This window comes from Corvus moneduloides, chromosome 4 (assembly GCF_009650955.1).
Source record: "Corvus moneduloides isolate bCorMon1 chromosome 4, bCorMon1.pri, whole genome shotgun sequence".
Classification (NCBI taxonomy): Eukaryota; Metazoa; Chordata; class Aves; order Passeriformes; family Corvidae; genus Corvus; species Corvus moneduloides.
Genome location: NC_045479.1, coordinates 68,213,441 through 68,236,801, shown reverse-complemented (window position 1 = coordinate 68,236,801; position 23,361 = coordinate 68,213,441). Strand labels below are relative to the sequence as shown.

The 23,361-nt window shown below is 41.7% G+C and overlaps 1 protein-coding gene across 6 annotated transcripts in view; it reads right to left on the bottom strand.

Moving 5' to 3' along the window:
* Positions 1 to 20,871, bottom strand: part of BEND7 (BEN domain containing 7) — a 46,646-nt gene extending 25,775 nt beyond the window's left edge. For 5 of the 6 annotated variants that reach the window (XM_032106423.1, XM_032106426.1, XM_032106428.1 and 2 more), the window contains exons 1-4: positions 20,561 to 20,871; positions 16,689 to 16,772; positions 7,372 to 7,671; positions 1,963 to 2,085 (exon numbers count right to left, since the gene is read on the bottom strand). In XM_032106423.1, the coding sequence (XP_031962314.1) occupies positions 1,963 to 2,085; positions 7,372 to 7,671; positions 16,689 to 16,772; positions 20,561 to 20,621 (568 nt within the window). In that variant the 5' untranslated portion in view covers positions 20,622 to 20,871. The remainder of the gene's footprint in view (positions 1 to 1,962; positions 2,086 to 7,371; positions 7,672 to 16,688; positions 16,773 to 20,560) is intronic. The other variant, XM_032106429.1, reaches the window with a different exon arrangement.
* Positions 20,872 to 23,361: the final 2,490 nt, after the last annotated feature.

The window sequence follows — 23,361 nt, the reverse complement described above, 5'->3', positions numbered from 1 at the left end:
CCACAATCATTGGTATAAATTAAGGCACTAATCCTGAACTTGCATCAATATGAGCAAGCCCTCCAGAAGAATGCTATCAAGATACAATTATATGTGTGGATAAATCACTAAGATCAAGGTCAAAACAAACAAACAAAAAGCCAGAAGTGCTATACATGCAGATCAAACTCATTCAAGACATGAGTGAGCTACAAAAAGTCCTCACCTACAAAGCTTGAGGAAGAAAATAAACCTTAGAATATTGTTTATTAAATGATTTCTGGAATATTTCATTTCTGGCAAGGATTTACAAGACTGTGATGTGTAATTTGTAAGTACAACAGTAGGGTGTTTTAATACTAAAATAAGTTATTACACTTTCACTTACAAGTTTGCATTTTAGTTTTTTTCTTTTAGCAACAAAAATGCCAAACGATTTTTTTTCTCTGCAAGACCATAATTTCAGAAGATATGAAGTATTCCAAGTGAATCAAGAGATTCACAAATTAACAAGGTACTTACTCTGTAGATACATAATAAATAAGAAATGTTCCTGCTACTGAGGAGTCAGCTCTTTTGGCATACTCCCTGTTTTTTTAGCTCTCACTCACAAGCCATTCTTCAATCACCCATGTAACTTCAATGAAATTGGTGTGAACGCATAAAGAATCCCATGTACCAGTAAAGATTGTAAAAAAAAGTTTTTGTTCTTCTTTGTAAATTGATGGCTTCTAGAAAAGCATTTTTATGTGTGTCAACTGATACTACAAAACCTGTCTGATCCTTCCCATCACTCACTCAAACATTAAACGCCATGGAGAAGAGGAGTTTAGTCAGCCCTTTACTTCATCCATATTTCAGTTAATTACTCAACACTCTCTTTTCTTACAGAAGTCCTATCTAGCCTCTCCAAGAGAGAAACCTCCATGGCTCCAGTCCCCATCACTCATACTGGATGGGCAAGTCAACTGACAAAATCTCCAATATCTCTATCTCCTTATTATCATTAACACTAATTTTTAGGTAGCACAGAGGCTGCAGCTTCACATCAGCCTATGATGACTTAACTCTACCTGCCACATTCTCATTATGTTGCTGGCTCAACTGGTCCTCTGGCTCTGCACTGTTCTCTTTCAGCTCCCAACCTAGCATAAAACTAGACTGTTCCCCAGTGAACAGATTATTGCTGGTATACACACTGAAAGCTGGTACTTCCCAGCCAGAAGAAGGGTGGAGGCCACAACATGCAGTGGCTAGCTCAGCTGAGACTACCACAGAGCTGAAAGAGGTTTGAACGAAAAGCTATTAGGTAACTTTCAGTCACCTTCAAATTTTATTTTTCTTATCCCCAAGATTAGTGAACTGGTAAGCAGAACACGGGTAAAGTAGCACTTGGCACCCCTGAATCAATGCACTGTGAAAACAAACTGCACATGGTTATGGCATATTGACCTGCCCACTCAGCTCTCATTATGTATCTGATCACCTTCAAATTTTATTTTTCTTATCCCCAAGATTAGTGAACTGGTAAGCAGAACACGGGTAAAGTAGCACTTGGCACCCCTGAATCAATGCACTGTGAAAACAAACTGCACATGGTTATGGCATATTGACCTGCCCACTCAGCTCTCATTATGTATCTGATCACATTAATTTTCTTTCAATATAACCTTAAAAGGCTACAAGATAAAATCCCATGTTACAGGTAAGGATCTGAGAAGTAAAAGTTGCATTTCCAAGAAACCTGTGAAAATTTGACTTTGAATGTCAGGAGAGCAGGAAACAATCCAAGTTTTTCTGAGTGCCCACACAGACTTTGATTTCCTAGACCATTCCCTAACAGGAAGATCACAGAATCAAAGAACAGTTTGGGTTCGGAAGGGACCTCCAAAGACCATCTTGTCCAACACCCCTGCAGTAAGCTGGGCCATCTTCAACTGAATGCTTGTCATAACCACGCATGTATGGGACTGGTCACAGTACCTGCTTGAATCTGCATCAATTTTCGCATGGTCTTGAGCTCTTGAAGAATTGCCTGCAGGGTTGACTGGCAATTACATGTACAGCAGTTTGGTCCAACTGATGAATTCACCATTGGGATTTCTCCTGAAAAAGAGAGGAATGAAATGGGGGCTTGAACCCACACAAAATCACCCAAACAACAATTAGCAGGTGTCTGAAACTATGATCAATATATCAGATTGCAAAATTAGATCAAAAGCATGAAAGCAAATAATTTTCAACATGATTCCTTTTAAGAGGAAGGGACCACTAGTTTTTATTCAATTACTAATACGTGCAATTGTATTGAGTTGGGATGCAATGTTACATGGGCTGGAGAAGACTGTTCAGAGTGTGAATATAATGCACTCCTCACAGCAGGGCTCTCTATTGTCAGGCTGGTTCATCTTGAATAACAAAAGCACCAAACCTCATTACAAACATACTCATTTTATCACACACACAAAAAAGCCCATCTCCTGGAACAGTCTTACAAAGAATGAAGACAGTCTGTGCAATAAAGGTTTGTACTGTACATAAAATGAGGGTCTAGGAATTTTTAAACTCCGTGAATGTTGCATGTGATTCTTTACCATGTGAAGAATTGAGAATGAAAATAAAATACCCTAGTTGGAGGAAAAAAAATAGACCAGGCCAGAAAAGAACCACCAGCAAGGAAAGCTTTCAAATCCACTCTTCTGCATGCTAGGGTGGGATTGTTTTCTGTGATGTTTTCCATCACTGTGACCTACAAGACAGGCTTTCCATGGTTTCCCTTTGAAAATTAATATAGTAGTTCAAGAGATTCCTTTCCTCTAGTAATTCTTACTAGTGCTTAACTGAACTTACATGGTTCTAGCTCTAGCCCTCAGCAGTGCTTTTATTACTGCCTTACTTTCCAAAAGTTTTGCATTTTTTGTGCTAAATTAGAATTTAATTGTTCTAAATTGAATTTTGTTCCAAATTGTTCTGAATCAGACTGTAAGAGCTGAGGGATTTCAAACTTTGCCTGGACAGCTGTATCCTGCACTTTAGTTTAAGACAGCTGTATCCCTAGTTCTAATGCTGCAAATAAAAATTTCAAAATTCAACCAAATACCTAACAGCACCCGGTTGAAACTGAGGCTAGATGGGGATGCACCTCCCGTCCTTTCCAAATGTGCTTACAGTCATTTAAACGGATGGCTATTTTACTGCTCATCAAAGAATGCAAGAGGAGGGATGATCATTTTATCAAGATAGGTACAAATGCACCCAGCAAAAATCACCTCACTTTGTGTTACATGTGGACTTCAGACAGTGTATTTCCCTTTTAGAGTTCAGACAGTGTATTTCCCTTTTTCTTCCATAGCCCGACACTTACCAGGTGGCCTTTAATCATTGCCTAGCTAAAGTGAACACAAGCAATTCATTTAATCTCCACTTATAAATCTTCCCATTTTTCATTATTAATTCTGCATTCCTCTGATGCCGAACCAGGTTATTACTATCTTTTTAGGTTTGGTTGTGTTTTTTCATCAGAGATCCCTGATGTCAGACCCACACAGGTCCCTTGACTTTAATCCTCATTCGAAATAGCTGAAAATCTGGCCACCACTAAATCACTCCCACTCTTTCCTAATTCTTCCAGTGTGTCCCTCCATCCTCAAATCTCCCTTCCCAGGCATTTGTTCTCTACCTCCTTCCATATCATTCCTTCAGACCTGAAGCAAAATCTATGAGACTTGAGCAAACTGATGGTCACACTCCAAAAGTGAGTTACTTGTAAAGCTAAACTAATCAATCATTTAAAGATTGCTGACACCTTCTGGGTGTCACTCTCCTCTTTTCCTCAGATATTTAGATTCTCCATACTACTGTAATCACAAATTTTGTTATTTTAAAGTATCTTCCATGGATAAAATCTGTTTAAACTGTATTAAGATAAATGGAGTAGTTTAAAAATCCCTGCAAATCTAGCAAATGCAAATGCAATAGCACCACTGGCTTCATCTCTCCAAGGTTTCAGCTGCAAATAAAACAACTTTTTAGAACTAAAAAGTTATCTGGAAAACAGGCTGAGAATCTCAAACTGAAACAAAAAGGTTTCTGACTCAGTGGGACTCTGCCTAGTTTGATCTCCCCCTTCCTTTGTATCCAGTCTATTCACTGGAAGTTCCTTGGGGCATGGATGGGATTTTACCTTTTCAATGGTCCATGAAGTGTTTAGCCCATTGTTACAGGTACAGAGGGAAAAAAAAGAATGCTATCTTTAGCTTTGCAGCAGATTAATAATAATCTCTCAACTTGGCTCCACCAATACCCTTTACCTACCTGTTATAAGAAGACTTTTAAGTAGATGAATTTCCAGAAATTAGAAGAGTTTTAATAACAGATGACAAAGTAAGACCATCCTTCCTTCAGTGCTTTCTCAGTTGTTTTAGACTAAAAGATCCTTGGGATAAAGCCTGTCCTTTCTCTTGATCAGAATTCAATATTCTAGTGGGCTTCTGGAAATGATATCTGAAAGACTATGGGGGAAACAGGGTTGGTGGCTTTTGTTCCCTTCCTAACAAAGACTCTACATCATGGTGAATTGCATGTGAAAACTTGAACAAACTGTATCAGTAAATACCTGTACATTTTCCTGTTGCAATATAACATGTTCCTAATGAAAACACACAGGCACACAGACTCCTGATGGAAAACAAAAGGGTCTATTTTCCCATTGAGGCATAGGGGATTTACATTATAATCCCCATTAGCACTGATAGAAATTACCCATGTAAATCTACCATAGGTACTAGGAATGGAAGAATAGACCACCAATATTTCAAATCAAAGCAGGGTTCTACTGACTCCATATATATTCATGAGGGTTTTTTATTTTCTTTCTATCCTCCCTCCTCTGATCAGTTATTGTGTTGTAAGAAACATCTAGTAGAGTGTTCTCAGTCATTGTTCCAAGCACTATCTTTATCATTTTTAGAGGACAAAAGCAACCCTTTTCAACTTGTTATAAATCAATTTTTAATTTTAAAAGGAGATCAGACTTTTTATTTTTATGAAGGAGTCTTTAAAGAGCCATCTCCCTCTCTTTTGGAAGCTAGCCAGCAGGCAAATTTGATACCTGCCTGTATGACTGAGAGAAGGAGATGACGAGTACAGGAGTTGCTTCCCCCATGTGAGCAGTAAATAGCCCAGGACAATGTTTCTTGCAGCTGGGTCTGCTGAGAGGAAATTCACTCGCTGTAACGTTGGTACCAGTATATATTGGAAAAGCATGCAAGCACTACCCAGTGAAAATGATCTTGATACAACCCAAAAGCAATTCAGCTGCTGCATCACTGCTGGATTTGGTACAGAACACAAGAAATGAAACTCAAGTGTGAGTTTGTTGTCTGTAATAGGACAGACATGGTGCTCCCTGTTAGTCTGGTTAGGAAGAAATCACTTTGCTTTTAAAGTATGTTCCTACTCTTCCCTCTGCTGCAGCAATACCTAGGCTCGGCCTGTTCCTCCTTTACTCACTTTGAATTCTGTCAATAACTTTCTCATAAATGCTTTCTATACCAGCAACTGTTAAACACCTACTTCAGCCTCTCCTTGAACCACCTTTACCCTGTGAGTAGATAAGTACACCACTGAGATGGACTTGATGTGTCTATTACATTCAAATTTGAGCAATTCAGATGGTCTACAACATCTATCTTCATTTTTTACAAAGTATCTATCCACACCGGACAGAAAGAGTTTCTGGACTCAGATCACCTACTACAGATGCCTGAACATCTCCCTAGTGATGACCTAAGCCTGACAGCCCCAGGTAATAACCTCACGTCTGGCTTGAACAGTTTTGCTCTGGTAACTTAAATACCATGGCAAGTACCAAGGAGTATTATCTCCTTTGAAGTATTGTTCAGCATTTCTACACCCAGCTTTTAAGAACTTTGTCCATCCTCTGAACAACATCTAAAAAATACTGAGTTTGATGCTCAGGCTCCCAATGCAAGGGATGGGGGGAATCAGGCTGTTAAAATGCCTGGAAGAGCTGTGTGCTGGGTGAGAGGAGTTTCAGGGCTTACTCACCACCCAGAAATGCATCAAAAGTTTTTCTTCCCTAGAGACCAGGCTTTGGAGCCCAAGCAGCATCTGGGATCACAAAACCCCACTAGAGGCAGACACCTCAAACCAAACTGCTACCAGATCATCTTTTCAAAAGGTGGCCAGAGGAGAGGGCCCACACCCTCCTTTATGTAATAACCCAAAAGATTGCATTCCTTTCAGCAGCAAGACAGCTGCAAAGGGAGGTGCCTCCTGGGGTGCTCCCCCAAGAGCTGGGAACCTGGGCATTCCTCCTGCCCAGCCCAGGAGGTTGCTCAACCTGACCCTTCCATGTCCCATAGACCACTCCAAACCTGTAAGAGATCATAAGTCAACTGAATACCTCCACCACATACAAAAAAATCAAAGCTGACATTTTCTTGCATATAGGGCCAAATCCTGTCAACACATTTTAGCTCACATGCTGAATCAGGCCCCTGAGGGGATAGAGGTGCTGCTCCACCTACTTTCTGGATTTGGGAACAAAACACTTAATCTATGCAGGCTTGGGCACTTCTCTGCATGCACAGAACTGTCCCTGCCAGTGCCCAGGGCCTCTAAGGACAAAGAAGGAGATGTGTGATGAATTTTGGGACCTTCCATATTTAGGAGATTGTTATGGTGGAGTTTTGACAGCAGAGTTTTTTAATCTGGCAGGCAAAACTTCCATTCTCTGGGACTTAATAAGAGAAAGGCATTTTAAAGGCACACTGCCATCTACTTCAGGGCAGAATTCTCTGCCAGTACTGGATTGGCCACACTCTAGTACATGCTGTTCATAGGTGGACTCCATCATCTCTTTTCTCCAATAGTCTCATTGGAATAAAAGCCTAAAGCTGTGATGGAATTTTGTACCTGCAGTTCAGTGGCCTGTTACAAGGCTGATGCCATCTCCTTATGAAAGGTAGTAGAATCCTGCTCCACAAGTGGTGTCACAACAGTGCTACATTACTCACAGCAAAGAGGAATAGTAGAGGTTGACATTTAATTAGCCATTAATTTAATAACAATGACAAAAGCTGTTTTAGTAAGAACTGTATAGAAATTAAACTTGTAAAGGCATTGAGTAATTCTATCCTATCACCAGGAAACCATTTTAAAAGCTAAGACAGATGGTAGCAGAACACACCGTGCCCACTTTCACACCTTTTTGAAGTGATAACTATGTGCTCATTTTGTAGACTCTTAACTATAACTGCTTTCAGTGCAGTGGTACAATATATCATCACAACAAAGGTAGATATTTAGTAGAGAACAAGGAGAGGGGAAAAAAAAGGTACTCTTCTCAGTATCTAACACAGGTCATACCATTGGATGCCACAGTTCGAGCCTGATTTTGGAATGTTTTGGATCGAGTTCCGTATTGCCCTGAAAAATGGCTGGCTTGGGGTGATAACTCATTCCATGCACCGCTCTGTGACGGATGAAGGCTCGCCTGGGACTCCGCAGGGGGATTCAGGCGCTGGGCCCAGGCTAAATCTAAATCTTGGGGCTCCTCCTTCAGTTTTTCTCCTTCTTTGCCAACTCGTTGATAGATTCTTCCAGTGCTGTCATTCAGTAATCTTCTCATCCCTGTAATTTGTTTTTTAATTTCCCGGCTTTCATCTCCTAATGAAAACAGAGCCACAGTTACCACTATAAATTAGCAAAAACAGTAATGGGCAGCGATTAGTGATTTTAGATGCCAATAAGAGTTGGAGAACATAAATAAATAAATAACAACAAGAAAGAAAAGGGATGGTTGAGTGGTTGTTGGGATGTACCAGGCTATGCTTTCACACAGCCATAGCTGACAGCTCTCATGCCTGAAAGACCTGCTGAACTTGGCTTTCTTAATGCTGTTTCTAAGGCTTTGATGAGTAAGATTATTTTTTGCCAGAAGGAAATAATAATAGCTACAGCAGTTTCAAATAAACTGTCCTTTTAACAGACCGATCCTATTCAAGCATTGACATCAGTGGATATTCTCCCTGAGTAAAGCCCAAAGGATCAGACCCTTTATATATCAGTTTGCTGTATGCTGAAGGATAGATCCTACAAAAAAAATAAAGCACAGAAAGCACCACACCACACACATGCAGAACAGCACTGCATCTATTGATTTTAATGAACAGAATCAGTTCCTTAGTCCACAGAATTTAGTAATACTGGATTATACAGGAATAAATTAAACAGTAGCTAATATGTGTGTAACTGCAGATAGCTGAATTGCTGGATGTCTTAAAAATGTAGATTCTAAAAAGAAAATGAAAACATATACGAGAAAAATGTGACTGTTCCAAATAAATGCAGGGCATTTAAATAATAAAAGTTACATACCTAACACTCCTGGCACTGTTTAAGTATTAATTTTACACATGAAACTGCTGATTGCACAATGAATAGATGTGTTTTGGGCAGATAGTAGCTATTTTGCTTGTTAAAGCATACATTACATTTCATGAGCAATAAGGAAGTGTTCATTCCCCTTTCTAAAGTAAGAAGCTTCTGGTTTTCTTACTGGTAATAGAAAAATCAAACATCCTAAGCAAATGGCATAAGTAAGATCTAGAAACTGATGATCAACCTTCCTTTATAGAATACTTAATCCGATAATGTCTGGTGTCCTCTATTCAATTTATATTTGTGCTTCCCAAAATAAACCTAGTTTTGGCAAAGCAATTGTACAAAGGAAACTTCAGAAGAAAAAAAACCTACTCTCCAAAAATCCAAGATGCAAGGTGTGCCATCTCTGGTTCAACAAGGTACTTGAAAGTGTGCTAAATGCCAGGCATGTGAATAATTTTATCAACTCAACAGCACTATTCAGTTGTCTAAACTTAGGTGCACGTTTAGGTAGCAGCTAAACCAGACAGCTAAAAGAGCAGCAAACCCCTCCCCAACACAGGCCAAGCTCAACACGGCTGGGACATGCTGCATGCCTGGTGTACCCAGGGACACTAAATACCCAAAAGTGGGAGGTTTTATTCCAGGAGGAGAATAAGCAGAAGGGGAGAGGAGCTGAACAATGCACTCCAGCCTCTGCTGGATCCCAGCACCTCCTGCGTGACCTGGTGCACCGGTTCTCTGGGCTGGTGCCAGCTGGCTCCAGCCCACCCCGATCCAGCGAGTAGAATGGGCGGCTTGCAAGAAAGCTCTGAGTCCAAACTTAGAAAAATATTTGCCAACCCCATACAGCAACACACCAGCACCATTTTCACTCCAGCTAAAGCGGGAAGAAAAACCCTCTGCAAGGAAGTTCTGCACTGTATTTATTTATTTAGTTGGTTTGCCTGCAGATTTACGTGTGCGGGTGTGATTTAATTAACAGTAACAGCATCAATTCCTTTAAAATGACACTTTTTGGCCCCAGCCCAACCGGGGGTTGACTGTTTGCAGTTCCCAACCTCGAAAGGTTGCAGAGTACCACTGGACTCCAATTACTGAGATACTCACACTCGTACACTGCACGCTGCCTTTCTCCTGTACATGGCTGTACCTGCCCATATCCCAGCTCCAAATGCTCCCACCACACCACAGCCTGGAGCAATCCCTTCCTGTCGTGCCCTTTAACATTACCCTGGGAGTTTTATGTTGGCAATTCGGATTTGTACTCAATGGCAAAATGTATGTGAGTATTAAAACAGGTTCCCACCCACCTCCTCCTGCCAGCTGCAGGGACTGTGCTATGTGTCTGGTTGGGTGACATGTTGTTAGAAAGATTAAATTTCCATTACCCAATTACATAAAATATTGATGTTAATTGAGCTTATTCAGCCTTGATTCTGTTCCCTTGTTCCTTTATATAGAAGACTTCCTATACAGTGACATGAGCATACTTAACTCCAGATACAAAAAAACTCTACATTTATGTTACAATAAACCCTGCACTTGCATCCAACATAAGCCTGTCTTTGTGTTTAGGTAGATCCTTACTTAAACAGGGAGATTCACCCTTTGTAAACTTGTTTGTTGGGGTTTGGGATTTTTTTCAGGGCTTTTCTGTTTGGTTTCTGGTGGTTTTTTTTTGTTTGTTTTGTTTGTTTGGGTTTTTTCTTTTATTTTTAAAATATGTCTTCCCTTTTACAAGGAAGGGCATTAAAAACCTACAGGCTATAAGCCTGACTTAGTCTTCAGTGCAAGTTTACATCGCTCCTCTCTCAATCATGCCTTTTTCCAGCTTTTAGTTTATAAGTGACCAGCAACAGCAGCATCTTCCCAACAGGAGTGGAGTGCAGCTGATGTTACACCATCTGAATCTGCAGATGGGTACAACACCAGTAACAGATTTAACTTCTTGCTCCCTGGTTATCTCATTTGGCTATTAGCTCTAGAGCCCATGGACAGCATTTTCTTATCAGTTATTCCACTGCTGATAATTTTCACAGATAATAACCATGTAATTTAAAAATGAAAAAAAAGAAGATGAGGCACAGAGAAAACACAACAACTCAAATTAGTATGTCCTGTGGAAGAGACAGCCTTCTTTTAAATGCTAAATAGAATAATGAAACACCGAAAAAAAAGTAGTTTATTACAAAGAAATCTCCATTACCTATCTGTGCAAAGCTTTCCGAGATAGATGCTGAGGCCTGAGAAGAGTGGTGCATACTTCAGCCTCTCTGTACACATACCAGAGGTCCTCACCATTTCCAAGGAGACAGGGATGCCTCCAAAGGCCTGCCTACAGGATTTGCCATTGGGATACCCCATGTAAACTCCTGGGTTTTATCTGAAATCAATGAAGTTACTTGCAAAACACTAAGACATAAAATGCTACTCAAAACAGAACCCTGGCAAGTTACAGCCCTATTTAGGAACTTGTATGTAAAGATGTCAGTTGTCATAACAAAAACATATTAACAATTTTTAATAACTACTGTTATAGTTGTTTCTGCAATGGCCCCTGACAAACAACATCTTTTTTCTCCCGCATGACCTGTAATCTTATAAATCTTAAAAAATAAGAAAAAAAGCAAAACAAAGACCTTTAATAAATACTACACAATCATAAAAAGTAATTTCCTCAAAATTCATTTCAATCTATTTCCTTACTGAAAGTGTACAGGACATAAAAACTTCCTGCTTTGAAAGCTGCAAGAATGTTTAAAATTACAAAGGCACAAATGTAAACCAGAACCGTTTCAGGGTGCAGTAGCATCCATGTGCTAAGTGCGCAGCTGTCTGAAGCAATAGGCCTGTAAATTACTCCAGTTAACAACATATTGATGATAATTCAGTTATTATACTCTTCGCTCCTACCTGCCTGTCCATCTTTTCACTATTAGGTTTATTAAACTTATTATATCACATTGCCTACCAACAAGTTGTTATACGTTTCCCAAATAGTTTATCTAATATTATCATAGCAGTGCAAAGAATTATAAAATTATATGCAACCATATTCATATGTTCAAGTATTAATTTTATCCCAGTATTAGAGAAGTGGTAACCATGTCTGTATTAATGTGTGTGTTTTAAAGTGTATAAATGGGTGAACAGAATTAAGGTTGGGCAATCATCTGTATTTGATTTTTTCTTCCTTCAACTCACGTAAACAAATAACCATCATGTTCTCTTGGTCCAGTATTTTACAATTACTTTCTTTGTTTCTAACATTTATGTTTCTCATATGTTTTGGGAAATATTCACGAGTTGACTTTTAAAATACAGTTTTTCTATTAATTAGAGTTTAATTTTATGTTTTTTGGGCTGATGGAATGCCTGTGGAACTTTTTCCTTTCTTGACCATGCAAATAGGGCTTTTTCCTTGATCAGGCTGCTTACTGACGGTACCTTCATCTCAGATTTCCACTTTTGTGCCTACCTAGGCTGAAACTGGTGGATGAGTTCAGGAGCTGTTGGGAGGGTAGGAATGGCAGCGACAGACAGTCAGACAAGCACATGTGAGCTGACAACATGAGCCTGGTTTGTATGGAAACAAGGCTTCAGAGGTGAGAAAAAGTGGAAGTCGATGCATATGGTGTGAAAGCGCAACAAAAAATAATAAACAATTGCAAAGGGTTATATAATTAGGCATTTTAAATTGCAATTTATTAGATGCCACTTGAATGCTGCTCTCCCTGGAAGGGGGCCAGCAAAACTTGCCTGCTGTGTTTGAAGACTCCATAAGGGCTGATTCAGAACAGCTCAAGGAATCGGGAAGCACGTGCACACAGGGCACATGTCTCCACTGCTCAGCCAAGCTGAACTCACCCAGACACCTTTTAGAATGCTACAAGGTGTTCAGGTATTTCCTTCAGAGACAGTTATCCTAGAAGGGATATCAGCATCCCTTCTTAGCAAGAACTATACCCACATCAAATAATAATTTTCAAAAACCAAGGTATTTTTTGTCACCTTGTACCACAAGTCATCCTGAAGGAGAAAGTTGCAGAGGTTAGCATGGGGAAAATAGAGGATCCATGCGCATGATTCCTTATCAGAGCAAAGGTCTCCTAAATCACGTGGAATCTTATTGTGACTGCTCTGTGCATAACTGGAATCAGACATCCATGTAACTAAACTGATGGGGTAAGCACACATTTCCCAAAAAAGCGATCCCAGGTCTTTGCCAGCATATAAGATCCTACACTGAAGAAAGAACACAGACAACATCACCCTTTGCAAACTAAAAACCTAAACCCCAAGTCAGCGGGGAGGACAGTGGTCATGAATGGTGTCAGAGGATCACACAAGCAACACGAGTTATGAGCTGGAAATTTTGACTCTGCTAAACTAACATGTAGGGACATTGAAGCTGTCTTAGTTGAGGCATCTTAGCAGTGCTCTAAAACACCACTTAAAAGCACTTTCCTATGCTCATGTCACCACACAAAGCACTAGGATTAGAGATGCAGGAAAACTGGATCACCCTCAAATCAGACCTCTTACTCCCAAAGCAAGTACAGAAACACACGGTTTGATAACCCTGCCTACCATGAGACAAATAAAGTTATTAAGCCCCACAAACACTAATGTAAGCAAAGAAATTTGCAGAATCAAACCCAGGATTAGACCCTGACACCATTCAGGATTTGGGGGTTATTTCCCTGGAAACTGGGTCAGACCAGGTGGCCCAGCCGTCACTCCCACCACAAAGTAAGTCTTTGGAGGAGCCTGGTGAAACAGTTTCAAAACAGGAGCAGCTACATAAGCACAAGTTACACACTTTCATGCCACGCTGTGTCAGCTAAATCCCTCGGGAAAGGACAAGTGAGCAACTGTTCAATAAAAGTATATACTAATGGCTCATATAATTAAAAAGTAATAATAGATATGTAACAATTTCCCCCACTTGAAAATATCCCAGGCCAAGATCATGCTTCAGCCCCAAAGGGAAATGCTTTACAAAGTTAGATCATTAGAGAACACAGATACATAAAATAAACTTTTATGCAGTCTTAATTACAGAAGCCACTACTGCAACAACCAGACTTGGGATATAATCCTATTAAGAGTAACACAAGTCTGTGAAGTTACTTGTTAAGTCAACTTTTTCTCTGTGAATAAATTGCAAAGGATATTATTTCTGGGACAGAATAAATTCTTGAAATTAGTGAGTAACTTATGCATTGCTCCCCTGCTCCAAGAACACATTATTTATTTTTACCATGACACAGCGAAGTTATTAATCTGCTGCCTTCCATTTCAACAACACGAAATGCTGTAAAATGCACAGACACCTGCATTACAGTACATTTCAGTTCCACTTTATATCAGTCGTAAACATCTCTGTTTTGGACATCTCTTCAAAACAAATGCTCCAAGCACACTGTGCATAGCATTCAATTTTATGAAACTATAAAAGTTCTTCACTGTTAATTACACAGACAAATGTCTCATCACACATTTGATTACCAGGATAATATAATTAGTTTTCTACATTAACCTTTCAAACATAGAGCCTGAATTTCAAGTTGAAAGCATTGTAAAAACACTCAGTCTGGAGGTATACTATATTTCCACTTTTTTGTGATGGTAATAAAACATTAAGACTGAAAAAAACCAATATGGTGTATGCAAAAGAATTTTTTTTAATAGACAGTCTAAGTTTATTCATCACTGTCCAGAACACATGGGTGTTCATAGTCCACTCATGGGCTTGTAATACCAACTCTGGGCTCGCAGCCCTGTGACTTAACTGGAAAAACTGAAGTCAGGTTTGTTTTAAATCTCACCCATGTTTGAGGTTTAAGCATTTCACGCTGAGCTGCCTCCTCCACAGACTGAGCAGTCTCTCCTGGTACCAGATAACTAAGCCCTTTCCTTCAAAACAAAAGACATGCCAGTCCTCATCCACAAAATATAGTAGCCATGTTCCACATTCCCCTGCAATTTTGTAAAGACTGTGGTTAGCATGTCCTTCATCTAGAAAGATGTGACCTCTTGTTTATCGTCTTATCAGAACAAAGGACTGGGGGAGAGGACAAGCCCCCACATCTCCCACTCCCAACACCACACCATATGAGAAAACTTCCCAGGCTCTGTTCAGAAAGCACCATCGCAACCATCAGAGGTCATGTCCAGTACCACGTTCTTTTAATTGCACTGAAGCTTCCTCCAATTTCAGCCTACATTTACACAAAGCTGTATTTTGCCCATCTGTGCTGGTGTAAAAAAGACCATCTAGGTTCAACAGGTCTTTCTTGACATTTCATCCTTAATTTATCTGTATGTTAAACAAACAGGATTCTTCTGATTTACTCATTTACTCTAGCAGCTCCCCTCTTCTCAACAGCAGTTTTGAGTTAACCATGCTCAGCTGTGCAACCAAGGCATTTGCACATCCCATTCCCAATAAAGCTTCACTCATTTATAGACTGCCACTAACATTTCACCTTCTCTAAAGGTGATTGTTTCAATGCTGTATCATAGCATCCATTCCATACTAAAGGCTGCATCACACTGAGGTTTCAACTGCTGATCCCAGGGATCACTTAAACCAGAGAAAAAACTTGACTCTAAACCAAAAAGTTGGAATAAACATCCTTCTGAGATAAATTTTGGCATAAAGCAGTGAAATCAAGTGAAGCAGCGATTATACCCTGACTATACCTGATAAGGAAGATCCTTGATGGGATTCACATTCTTAGAGGTTAAATTCTGACTGACTCTTGAAATAGGTGAACTTGAGGGACTTAAATGCCAGAGCACCTTCAGTCACAATGAAAAGCTGGATGCACTAAAAAAGAAAAACCCAAACAAATCTAGGGACAACACAACCAAGCCAAAATCAAGATCAGATGGTCTGACTCACAGCACAAATGTCAAAGCACAGACTTCTGCACATTCTTAGAGCACCTTGCCTGATGCCTAATTCTTGCCGAAGCTTTATCATGACTTAGGCTTGGAAGAGAAAGCATTTCAAGTAAACCTCTGGTGGAGCTCACTCCATCAGGTTTATCAGACTTCACCAAAAGTGCTTACAGAACATGAAATCCAAACACAAAGCACAGCAGCTGTCTTCGCTTCTCCCTAGAAATGGGTGTAGGGAGGAAATACTTGCTCAATATCCGAATGGTGAGAAGCTGAGAAGGGAATTTAACACAGCTCCCATCCCCGTTTTAACGCATCCTCCTGTTCTCTCCCATTTGCTGCTGACCTCTAGGAGAGCATGTGGCACTATGAATTTAGGAGACAAAGCCATTTTGCATGCAGATTGACTTCAGGTGCTGATTCCCACATTCCAATGCTTCTTGCTGGCTCCAGGAGGCAACACACACAGACTACAGAAACCTTCAATCACCCCACAAAAACGTTTAGGCTCCTGATGCTGAAAAGGAGAGGCAGACATCCCCAAATTTCTTGCTGCAAAGGCACCTGCTTTCTCCAAAGCCCGAATAAAGTGTCCACAATCTTTACGCAGCTCAAAAAACTGGCCCCTACTTCTTTGAATTTAGCCTGCCAAATCTTTGCCAAGACTTGCTTTATCCAGGTGAGGTCCTGGATGAACTGGAAGGGGCTGGAAGCAGGAAAGGAAGAAGCACTGCATCTGAGGAGTTATACAGGACAAAAAGCACTCAAGAAAGGTAAAGGTTCACTGATAGCCAGTCACTGATATGCTCTAATACATATCAGGCTGCAGACTCTATATTACTTCTCTATTTTCTTTACACATTTTTAACTGTTGATTTAATTTAATTTTGCCATGGCAGGATTAGCAGGCAAGCTCCAGAGGTGAAAGGACATTACATTAAGACAGCACATTAATCCTCTATCCCACCCAAGGCAGAAGCAAAACCAAACAAATAGGAGCTTCCTGGAAATTGAATTTCTGTTATCCAGATGTCAAAGATGTAATACCCCAATTACACAAACTATTGCCAGTGAAGCATGCCAGGGAATATGCAATGTAAATGGGGTGAGCACAGAGCTGCAAAACTGCAGAGTCAGCATCTGGCTCTCTGAGTGAGTGATAATTAGCACTGTGTGTAGACACTAATAAACATTTATGCTTGAAATTACAACTTTTAGCAGTGTTAATAAAGGATATATTGGCAATTCGTAGAATAAAAGGGTCTTGAAAAGAACGTCATATTAAACAATGGCAGGCGCTTTCTTGTGCTTGCACAGAGGTTTTTTTCCTCCCTAATTGCAAATGGCCACGCAATGTTGCTCAGAAATTAATCAACACAAGCACATACCTAAAAAAACTGGTTGTGTTTCTTTGGTCTCCCCATTAACATCATTGCTGTAGTCAGAGATCTTATATATCTCATGATGATAATCTGGAATGAAAAACGATAAAAAAAATTAGAATGCAAGTGATCTGGAAAAAATGAACACTGAACACATCGCTACAGTTTTACTACACAATTTATCAATATATCTGCAGTTTATTTCATGTACATCAAATTAACCACAGAAAATGTGCTCGGTATCAGCACCTCCTAAAAAATCTTTGCTCACACTGGAGAGACTCAGCTCAAATATTTCACAGATTTTAGGGAATAGCTACGCCTGCCCTAAATTACTGTGTTCATTTTCACAGCAAATTATCCCACCAGATGCCAATTATCTGGCTTCTTGCTTTACAGATGGAAAACAGATTTATAATGAAAACTTTACCTTCCCAGAGACCAAGCAAAACTTTTAAACTTCACCTCAGTAAGGAAGTACATCAACGCTGTATTGCTCAGCTATCCTGACTCATACTGATGTCACTGGCCTCCCAATTCCAAAGAAAGGAAGATCAGGGACACCTTAGGATATTCACCTATAGAAACTAACAGTTATCACTAACTGTGATAACCTGAAGAATAACCACTGGCATCTCATATACAGAGATGTTACAGGATATTAAAAAAAAAATCACCACTGAATTTCTATTTCAAATATAAGAATACTTTGCTGTGAAGGTCTCTGTTGTAACCCCAGGCAGGTGTTCAGTAAAACCAGAGCTTTGTTTACATGTGTACACAGAGGGAATAGTAAGTCCAAGGAAAAAAAAAAGGTGTCTAAAGGCAGCTCTCCTGGATGCTATTTCTGACTCTGCTACTGGCACACACTCTGTCCTTCGGCAAATTGCTCAAGACTGAACAATATATTCAGTGTCTTGAAAGAGCCACCTCCCCACCTCACTCTTTCAATGCCCTCCCAGTTCCCAACGCTCTCAGCTACTCCCTCTGTAAACTGGTTTTATGTTTACTGGCCTTACAGAAAATGAGGCACAGATTAACTCATGGAAGGGCACTTTGGGGGATTCACTTAAAAGGTGTAACAGAAGTGGACAGTGGCATAAGCAGCTCCTTCTCCCACAAGCAGCACACCTGCACCTCTGACCAAGCAGCTACAGGATTGGAAAGGTCTCCTGGAAGTCACTTTTTTGTTATGTGCTGTTTATTTGAACAGCACAACTGTCTCGAGGGCACAAGAGGAGGAACAACCCAATAAGTAAACTAAAATCGAGCCTAACACAGCGATGCAATAGAATGAGAAGGACCTGGAAAGAAAATGAGGGGAAAACAAACATGCCACAGAACTGGAGAGGTCAGCGATGAGGTGCTACATGAAGGGCTCTTCTGCTGAGCACACCCAGTGAGTGAAATGGGTAAAGGTGAAGTTTGAGATACGACATCAAGGAAGTAAAAGCTTCTTTCATGAGACTAAACCAGCGGGATTTATGCTGCCTTCCATGATCACTAGCTGTCCTGTTGAGCAAAGGGAGTGATGAAGAGGCTTGGTGGGTACCTGATGGCCAGTCAGGGTCAACCTGCCACAGTCTGCACCTTCATCCTCCCAGGGACATTCCAAGATCTGTGGGAGCAAGTACGTGGAAACTAGGCCTTAAATGACTTACGGACTCATGGTCCTTAGATATACAAATTACACATGATTTCTTCTCTAGCACTTCCCTGTACATCCAGCTGGTCACAATATTCTTCTGGTCTGCAGCTGCTGCCTTAAAGTCGCCACATTGCACCCCAGAGGTGGCTGCATTTTAGCACAGGAATGGATTTCCTCTTGATTTGGTCATTATTGATCATTATGATAAGGTGCTCTGAAGTTATTTTTGGGACAAAATAAGCATTGTATGGGCACACATCAATAGCAGATGGTGTTACCAACGAATTCACACAGCATAGCCTTTTCTCTCTGGTTTCTTTCTTCTGCCTTGGATGTCACAGTCCAGGCACTGGAAAAACCGTATCAATTTCACAACAGTAAACACTAAACTGTGACATTACGGAATGACTCCTGCAAGAGGCAAAGGCCAATTACAAGAGACAACTATTTATACATAATTATCTTTCTAATCAACTGTGATAGAAAAGAGTATGAGAGTGCAGACTCACATACAAAACATGATTTTTATCTCCTCCATTCTCAAAGTACAAAGACAATTTTCTCTATAGGATATGCTTTTAGTGTAGCTTTCTATTTGACTTTCTACATCCAAAAAGAGACCCCTGATAAAATATTATTAATAAAGTACCATCATAACTGAATTTACCTAGTAAAATAAGGTTAAATAGATCATCTCACACACTGAGGCATATCTAAACCTGTAAGAAGTGGCAACCGAGATTGGCAAAATAGTCACCTATTTCTGGCATACTCTTTTTACAGGTCCGTTAGGATAGAAATAAACAAAGCAAAATTTCAGTTTTGCTCTTCCACGTTTCACTTTCACCACCTCCATGCTCCAGCCCAGTTCTGCACTAACTCAGCCTCCAAGTCAGGAGCATGTTCAGTACCAAAAACCTACAAACCAAACCTGTTCTCTGTAAAAATTGCACCCTTGATAGGTTTGCTAATGGATACAGACCTCCAATACATTTCAGACACATCTGACAGGTCACTGCCCTTCTAGTTTTTAACAGGGAGCATGTTTGATGCCCCAGACCTCTCCACCACGATACAGCAGTCATTATTTACTATTCCCACCGAGTGAGTTTATTTCCATCCTTGAATTTCTTCTCATCGAACGTAATTTTGCAGAGCAGTCCTCAGACAGCAAGTCTTGACACTCGTGTGTGTGTCCCCCTTTTCACCACTTCGACATTACACCCAAGCAGTCACCTGCCTTGAACTTAGCATGCAGGACACACACAGCGTTTCATGGAGATATTCCCGTCCAATACTTGGAAACACAAAAGGAGAAACGATCTCAAGTCAAATCTATCAGGGCAAATATATGTCATCAGCCGGAGAAGGGGTAAATCCCCAACCAAAATAAATCCCTAGGGATGGGAAGTCCACCTGTTAAAATGCCTACCAGCGGCTGTATCTTTTTTTCCCTTTAATTAAAGAAAACAACAACAAGACTGAAACACAGAGCAGTGCTTCATCCCCGACATGAATCCAAATATTTCTCCCCTCACGATCCCTTTTAAAATATCCTCTTTTCCAAAAGCAAACACACACCGAGCGAACAAGTTACACGCCAGCGGCTCTCCCCTGCCCATGTACAATTAATTACCTGCGTGGATTTTTAATAAAGCAACCTCGATTCAGCTTTTCTTTGAAATACACGGATGTACACAGCCGAGGGGAGGAAAAAAACCACCCCAAATACAATAAATCCACAAGAGTTGAATACCAAGGAGGTCCGTCGCTGCTCAAGTGTCATTATTTTTTGCTCGCTTCCCAATTTTACCTTTTCTCTCCCCCCCCACCCCCCCCTCGCCCAAGCAGGATTTACCACGAAACACGATCCAACTTTATTTTGTGCAAGGTCTGGCTGGAAAAAATAACACGTCCACCTGAGGTGGCGAGGGGGAGGCTTGGGGTGGTGGTTTTGCAACAACACGTAACACACATGCAAAAAATAATTAAAAAAAAAAAAAGAGGAAACGGGAAGGGGGTGAAAGAAAATTTAAAAAAAAAAAAAAAAAAGAAAAAAGGCATGCAATGGTTTCGGGGAGTTCAGGCAGAGGATTGCGGAGTTCAATAACAGAGCCGGGAGGGAGCGGCGGCCCGGGGGCGCCGGCGTTTCATAACGCCCCGCTCCCCCCGGGGCAAAAGTCGGGGCTGCCCCCGGCCAGCGAACAAAGCCCGGTCGCCCTCGCCTTACCTTCGTTGACCAGTTTAAAGCTTTGGGATTTCCTGCTCCTCTTCCTCTGGGCGAACTCCATGGTGCGGGCAGGAAGGAGCGGGGCGGACACAGGACCGAGCTCCGTCCCTCCGATCAGCAACACACGCGGGGGTTGGGAGAGACGGCGGCTCCGGCGGCGAATAAAGGGATCCGGGACAAGTTGGCTCCGGTCTCCCCCCCGCTCCCGCCCCGAACTTTGAGGGAAAGCGGGGTGCGGCGGGGGGAGCCCCGCGGGGGCGATGCCGCCGCCTTCCCCCCCGCCGGCTGCGCGGCCGCGGCCCGGCGGCGAAGGGCGGCCCGCAATGGCTTCGCCGCCGGCGCCGGGACCCCGGTGCCACCTGCTGGGGGAAGGAAGGCGGCGGTTCCGCCGGCCGGGAGCCGCCGCCACCCCCGGGCCGGCCCGCCGCCACTCGGCCCCGCCGCGGGCTGAGGGCGAGGGGTTGAGGGGCAGCGCCATTTTGTGTCCCCCTCCCGCCGCCCGCCTCACACACGGGCACCGGCGCTGCCCCCTCAGCCTCGCGGTGCTGCCCGTGGCTCCCCTCAGGGGCTGAGCGGGGGGAACTCCTCGTGTTTAGCGGGACCGAGGCAGGTCCGGCAAGGGAGGGGGTTGAAGTTGGCGTGCGGAAGTGGGTAAACATCAGGAACTGATGGCAACACCTGTTTGTTGCCGTGTTTTACAAGGGATTATCGCAGCGATGTGTCCGCTGGTGTCATGGACCGAGGCCTGGAGGAGAGCGCCGAGCCGCCAGCTGGGCTGAGGGATGTTGAGCTCTGCCAAACCTGGATTGCCTTAGCAAGAGGAAGAGAGTCCCTCAGCCAAAAACTGGATCGCCTTAGCAAGAGGAGGAGAGTCTCGGCTCTCCAGAGGAGCGAGATTTAGGGCGTCTGGCAACCCTCCCGACGGTCACCGTGAGGTTACCGCAGCCGTACGGCTGGCCCAAACACAGCTGAAATTAGTGCTTTGATTTATTCACCACTTGACGCCTTCAGCCACACTTTCAGTTCGCTCACTGTGCTAAATTCACTGCGGGTGGAGTGGTTTTTTTTTTGCAGCCGAGGGTGCTTTTGCCTGTTGCCTGTAGAGAAAGGACCCAGGCGTTTACAGTTATGACTACTGATAACTGCAAACACAGCTCCGATCATCATCTTGTGTTTTACAAGTAGTCAGACTGTGTTGTGACAAGGAGAAGAGTATGTGATACTTGCATACGCCTACTTGAACAGATGCAAATGCGGATCTTGCCATGGTCTCCTCAGAGTACCCAGGAGAATCCCGTTAGCTCTAGTAATATTGACTGACCCTATCACTCGGAATAATGACATAAAATTAGCAGGAAGGAAGCAAATTGAATACTAACAATAGTGATTTGTATCCTAACTGTGTGCAGAGACATAGTCAGACCTGAATTCTTCGGTGCAAGGTTCCATCCAGACACCACACAGAGGGTATACGTGGTTCTGAAAAGCCAAATTGGGAAATAGCCTTAATGGTGAAGCAATATCAGAAAATATGCCTAATGGTAAAATTGATTATATGCTGGAAAATTAAATTCACGAGGGAGGTTATGGAAACCTCACAGATTGGGTAGGGGTGTAATTTTCTATTAAATTGCTAAGTGGAAAATCCCAGAGGCAATCAATATGCTACTTTTGGAATTTTCCTAAACTTCTCTGTAAGACTTTGTGAAAGGAAACTGGGCTAACGTACTATTTAAAATCCTGCATTATATATTTTTGGGAGGATGCTGAAGCAGCAAAGGTAGATGGATGTCATAGGCTGTTTGCTGGATTGTGTGGGTCCAATTAATCTCTAGTACAGTGCAATGAAGTTGGTTCTGATATGCAAAAGCAGTGTGCCTAAATTTTTCCTACAAAAAGAGTATTTTCTCTCTTTTTTTTTTCCTTCCCCAAACAGTCTGCTGATTCCTGTCTGCTAACTAACTTTATTTACAAGACTTAGAGCAGAAACTGTTTTGTTTGACTCTCATCCTTCCTGGGACAATAGAAGAATTTTTATAAAGCATAAGGCCCTCATATACTGTTCAGCTCACATGATGGGCTTTTTCCTGCTACAAAAAAAAAAATTATCTTTTCTGTTTTCCTCTGTTACTCAATTTTGTGAAACATTTTGGGGTATAATTTATGAAAAAGAGATGTGAGTGTTTTATCAGCTGCTCTCATACTCCTTTTAGTTGTTCCTTCCCTGTGCTGATGTTTTTGCTTAAAGGGACACTCGTGGTTTGAAATGAAATTTCAGTCTGGGCAATGCAGTTTCCAGTAATGTTTTACAAGAGTTAGCACATCCCCTTTTCCACCGGTATTTCTCATTTTCCTTTTTGTGAATTAGAGAGATCCATCCTTTTCATGCAGAACAAGCCTGATCCTGCAAGCTAACCTAATTGTGGTCATTCAGATGAATAAATCTTGCAATTTTCATTTCTGAAAGTATGAGCCAGTGTGGATACCACAGCCCCGATCCTGCCATCTCATCTGCATAAAAGTGAATTAGAAACTAGGACAAGGTGACTTTAGGTCAAAGTCTTGTAGCTATCCACACAACACGTAGGAGGATCCAGTAGCTGGAAACAGCTTTCTGTCCTGCACTGCTGGTGTTTCTCAGCTGGGACTTAGAGAAAACTACACAAACTGAAAGGCTCCCATGTACAGGGAGCTGTGAGGCTGCTGTGGGGCATTTTGGGGTGGGCATCCTAAAACTGGACTGGGATCATCTGCTCGTTCGTCACAGGCCACCATTGCATTATTCCAGCTGGAGAAATGCA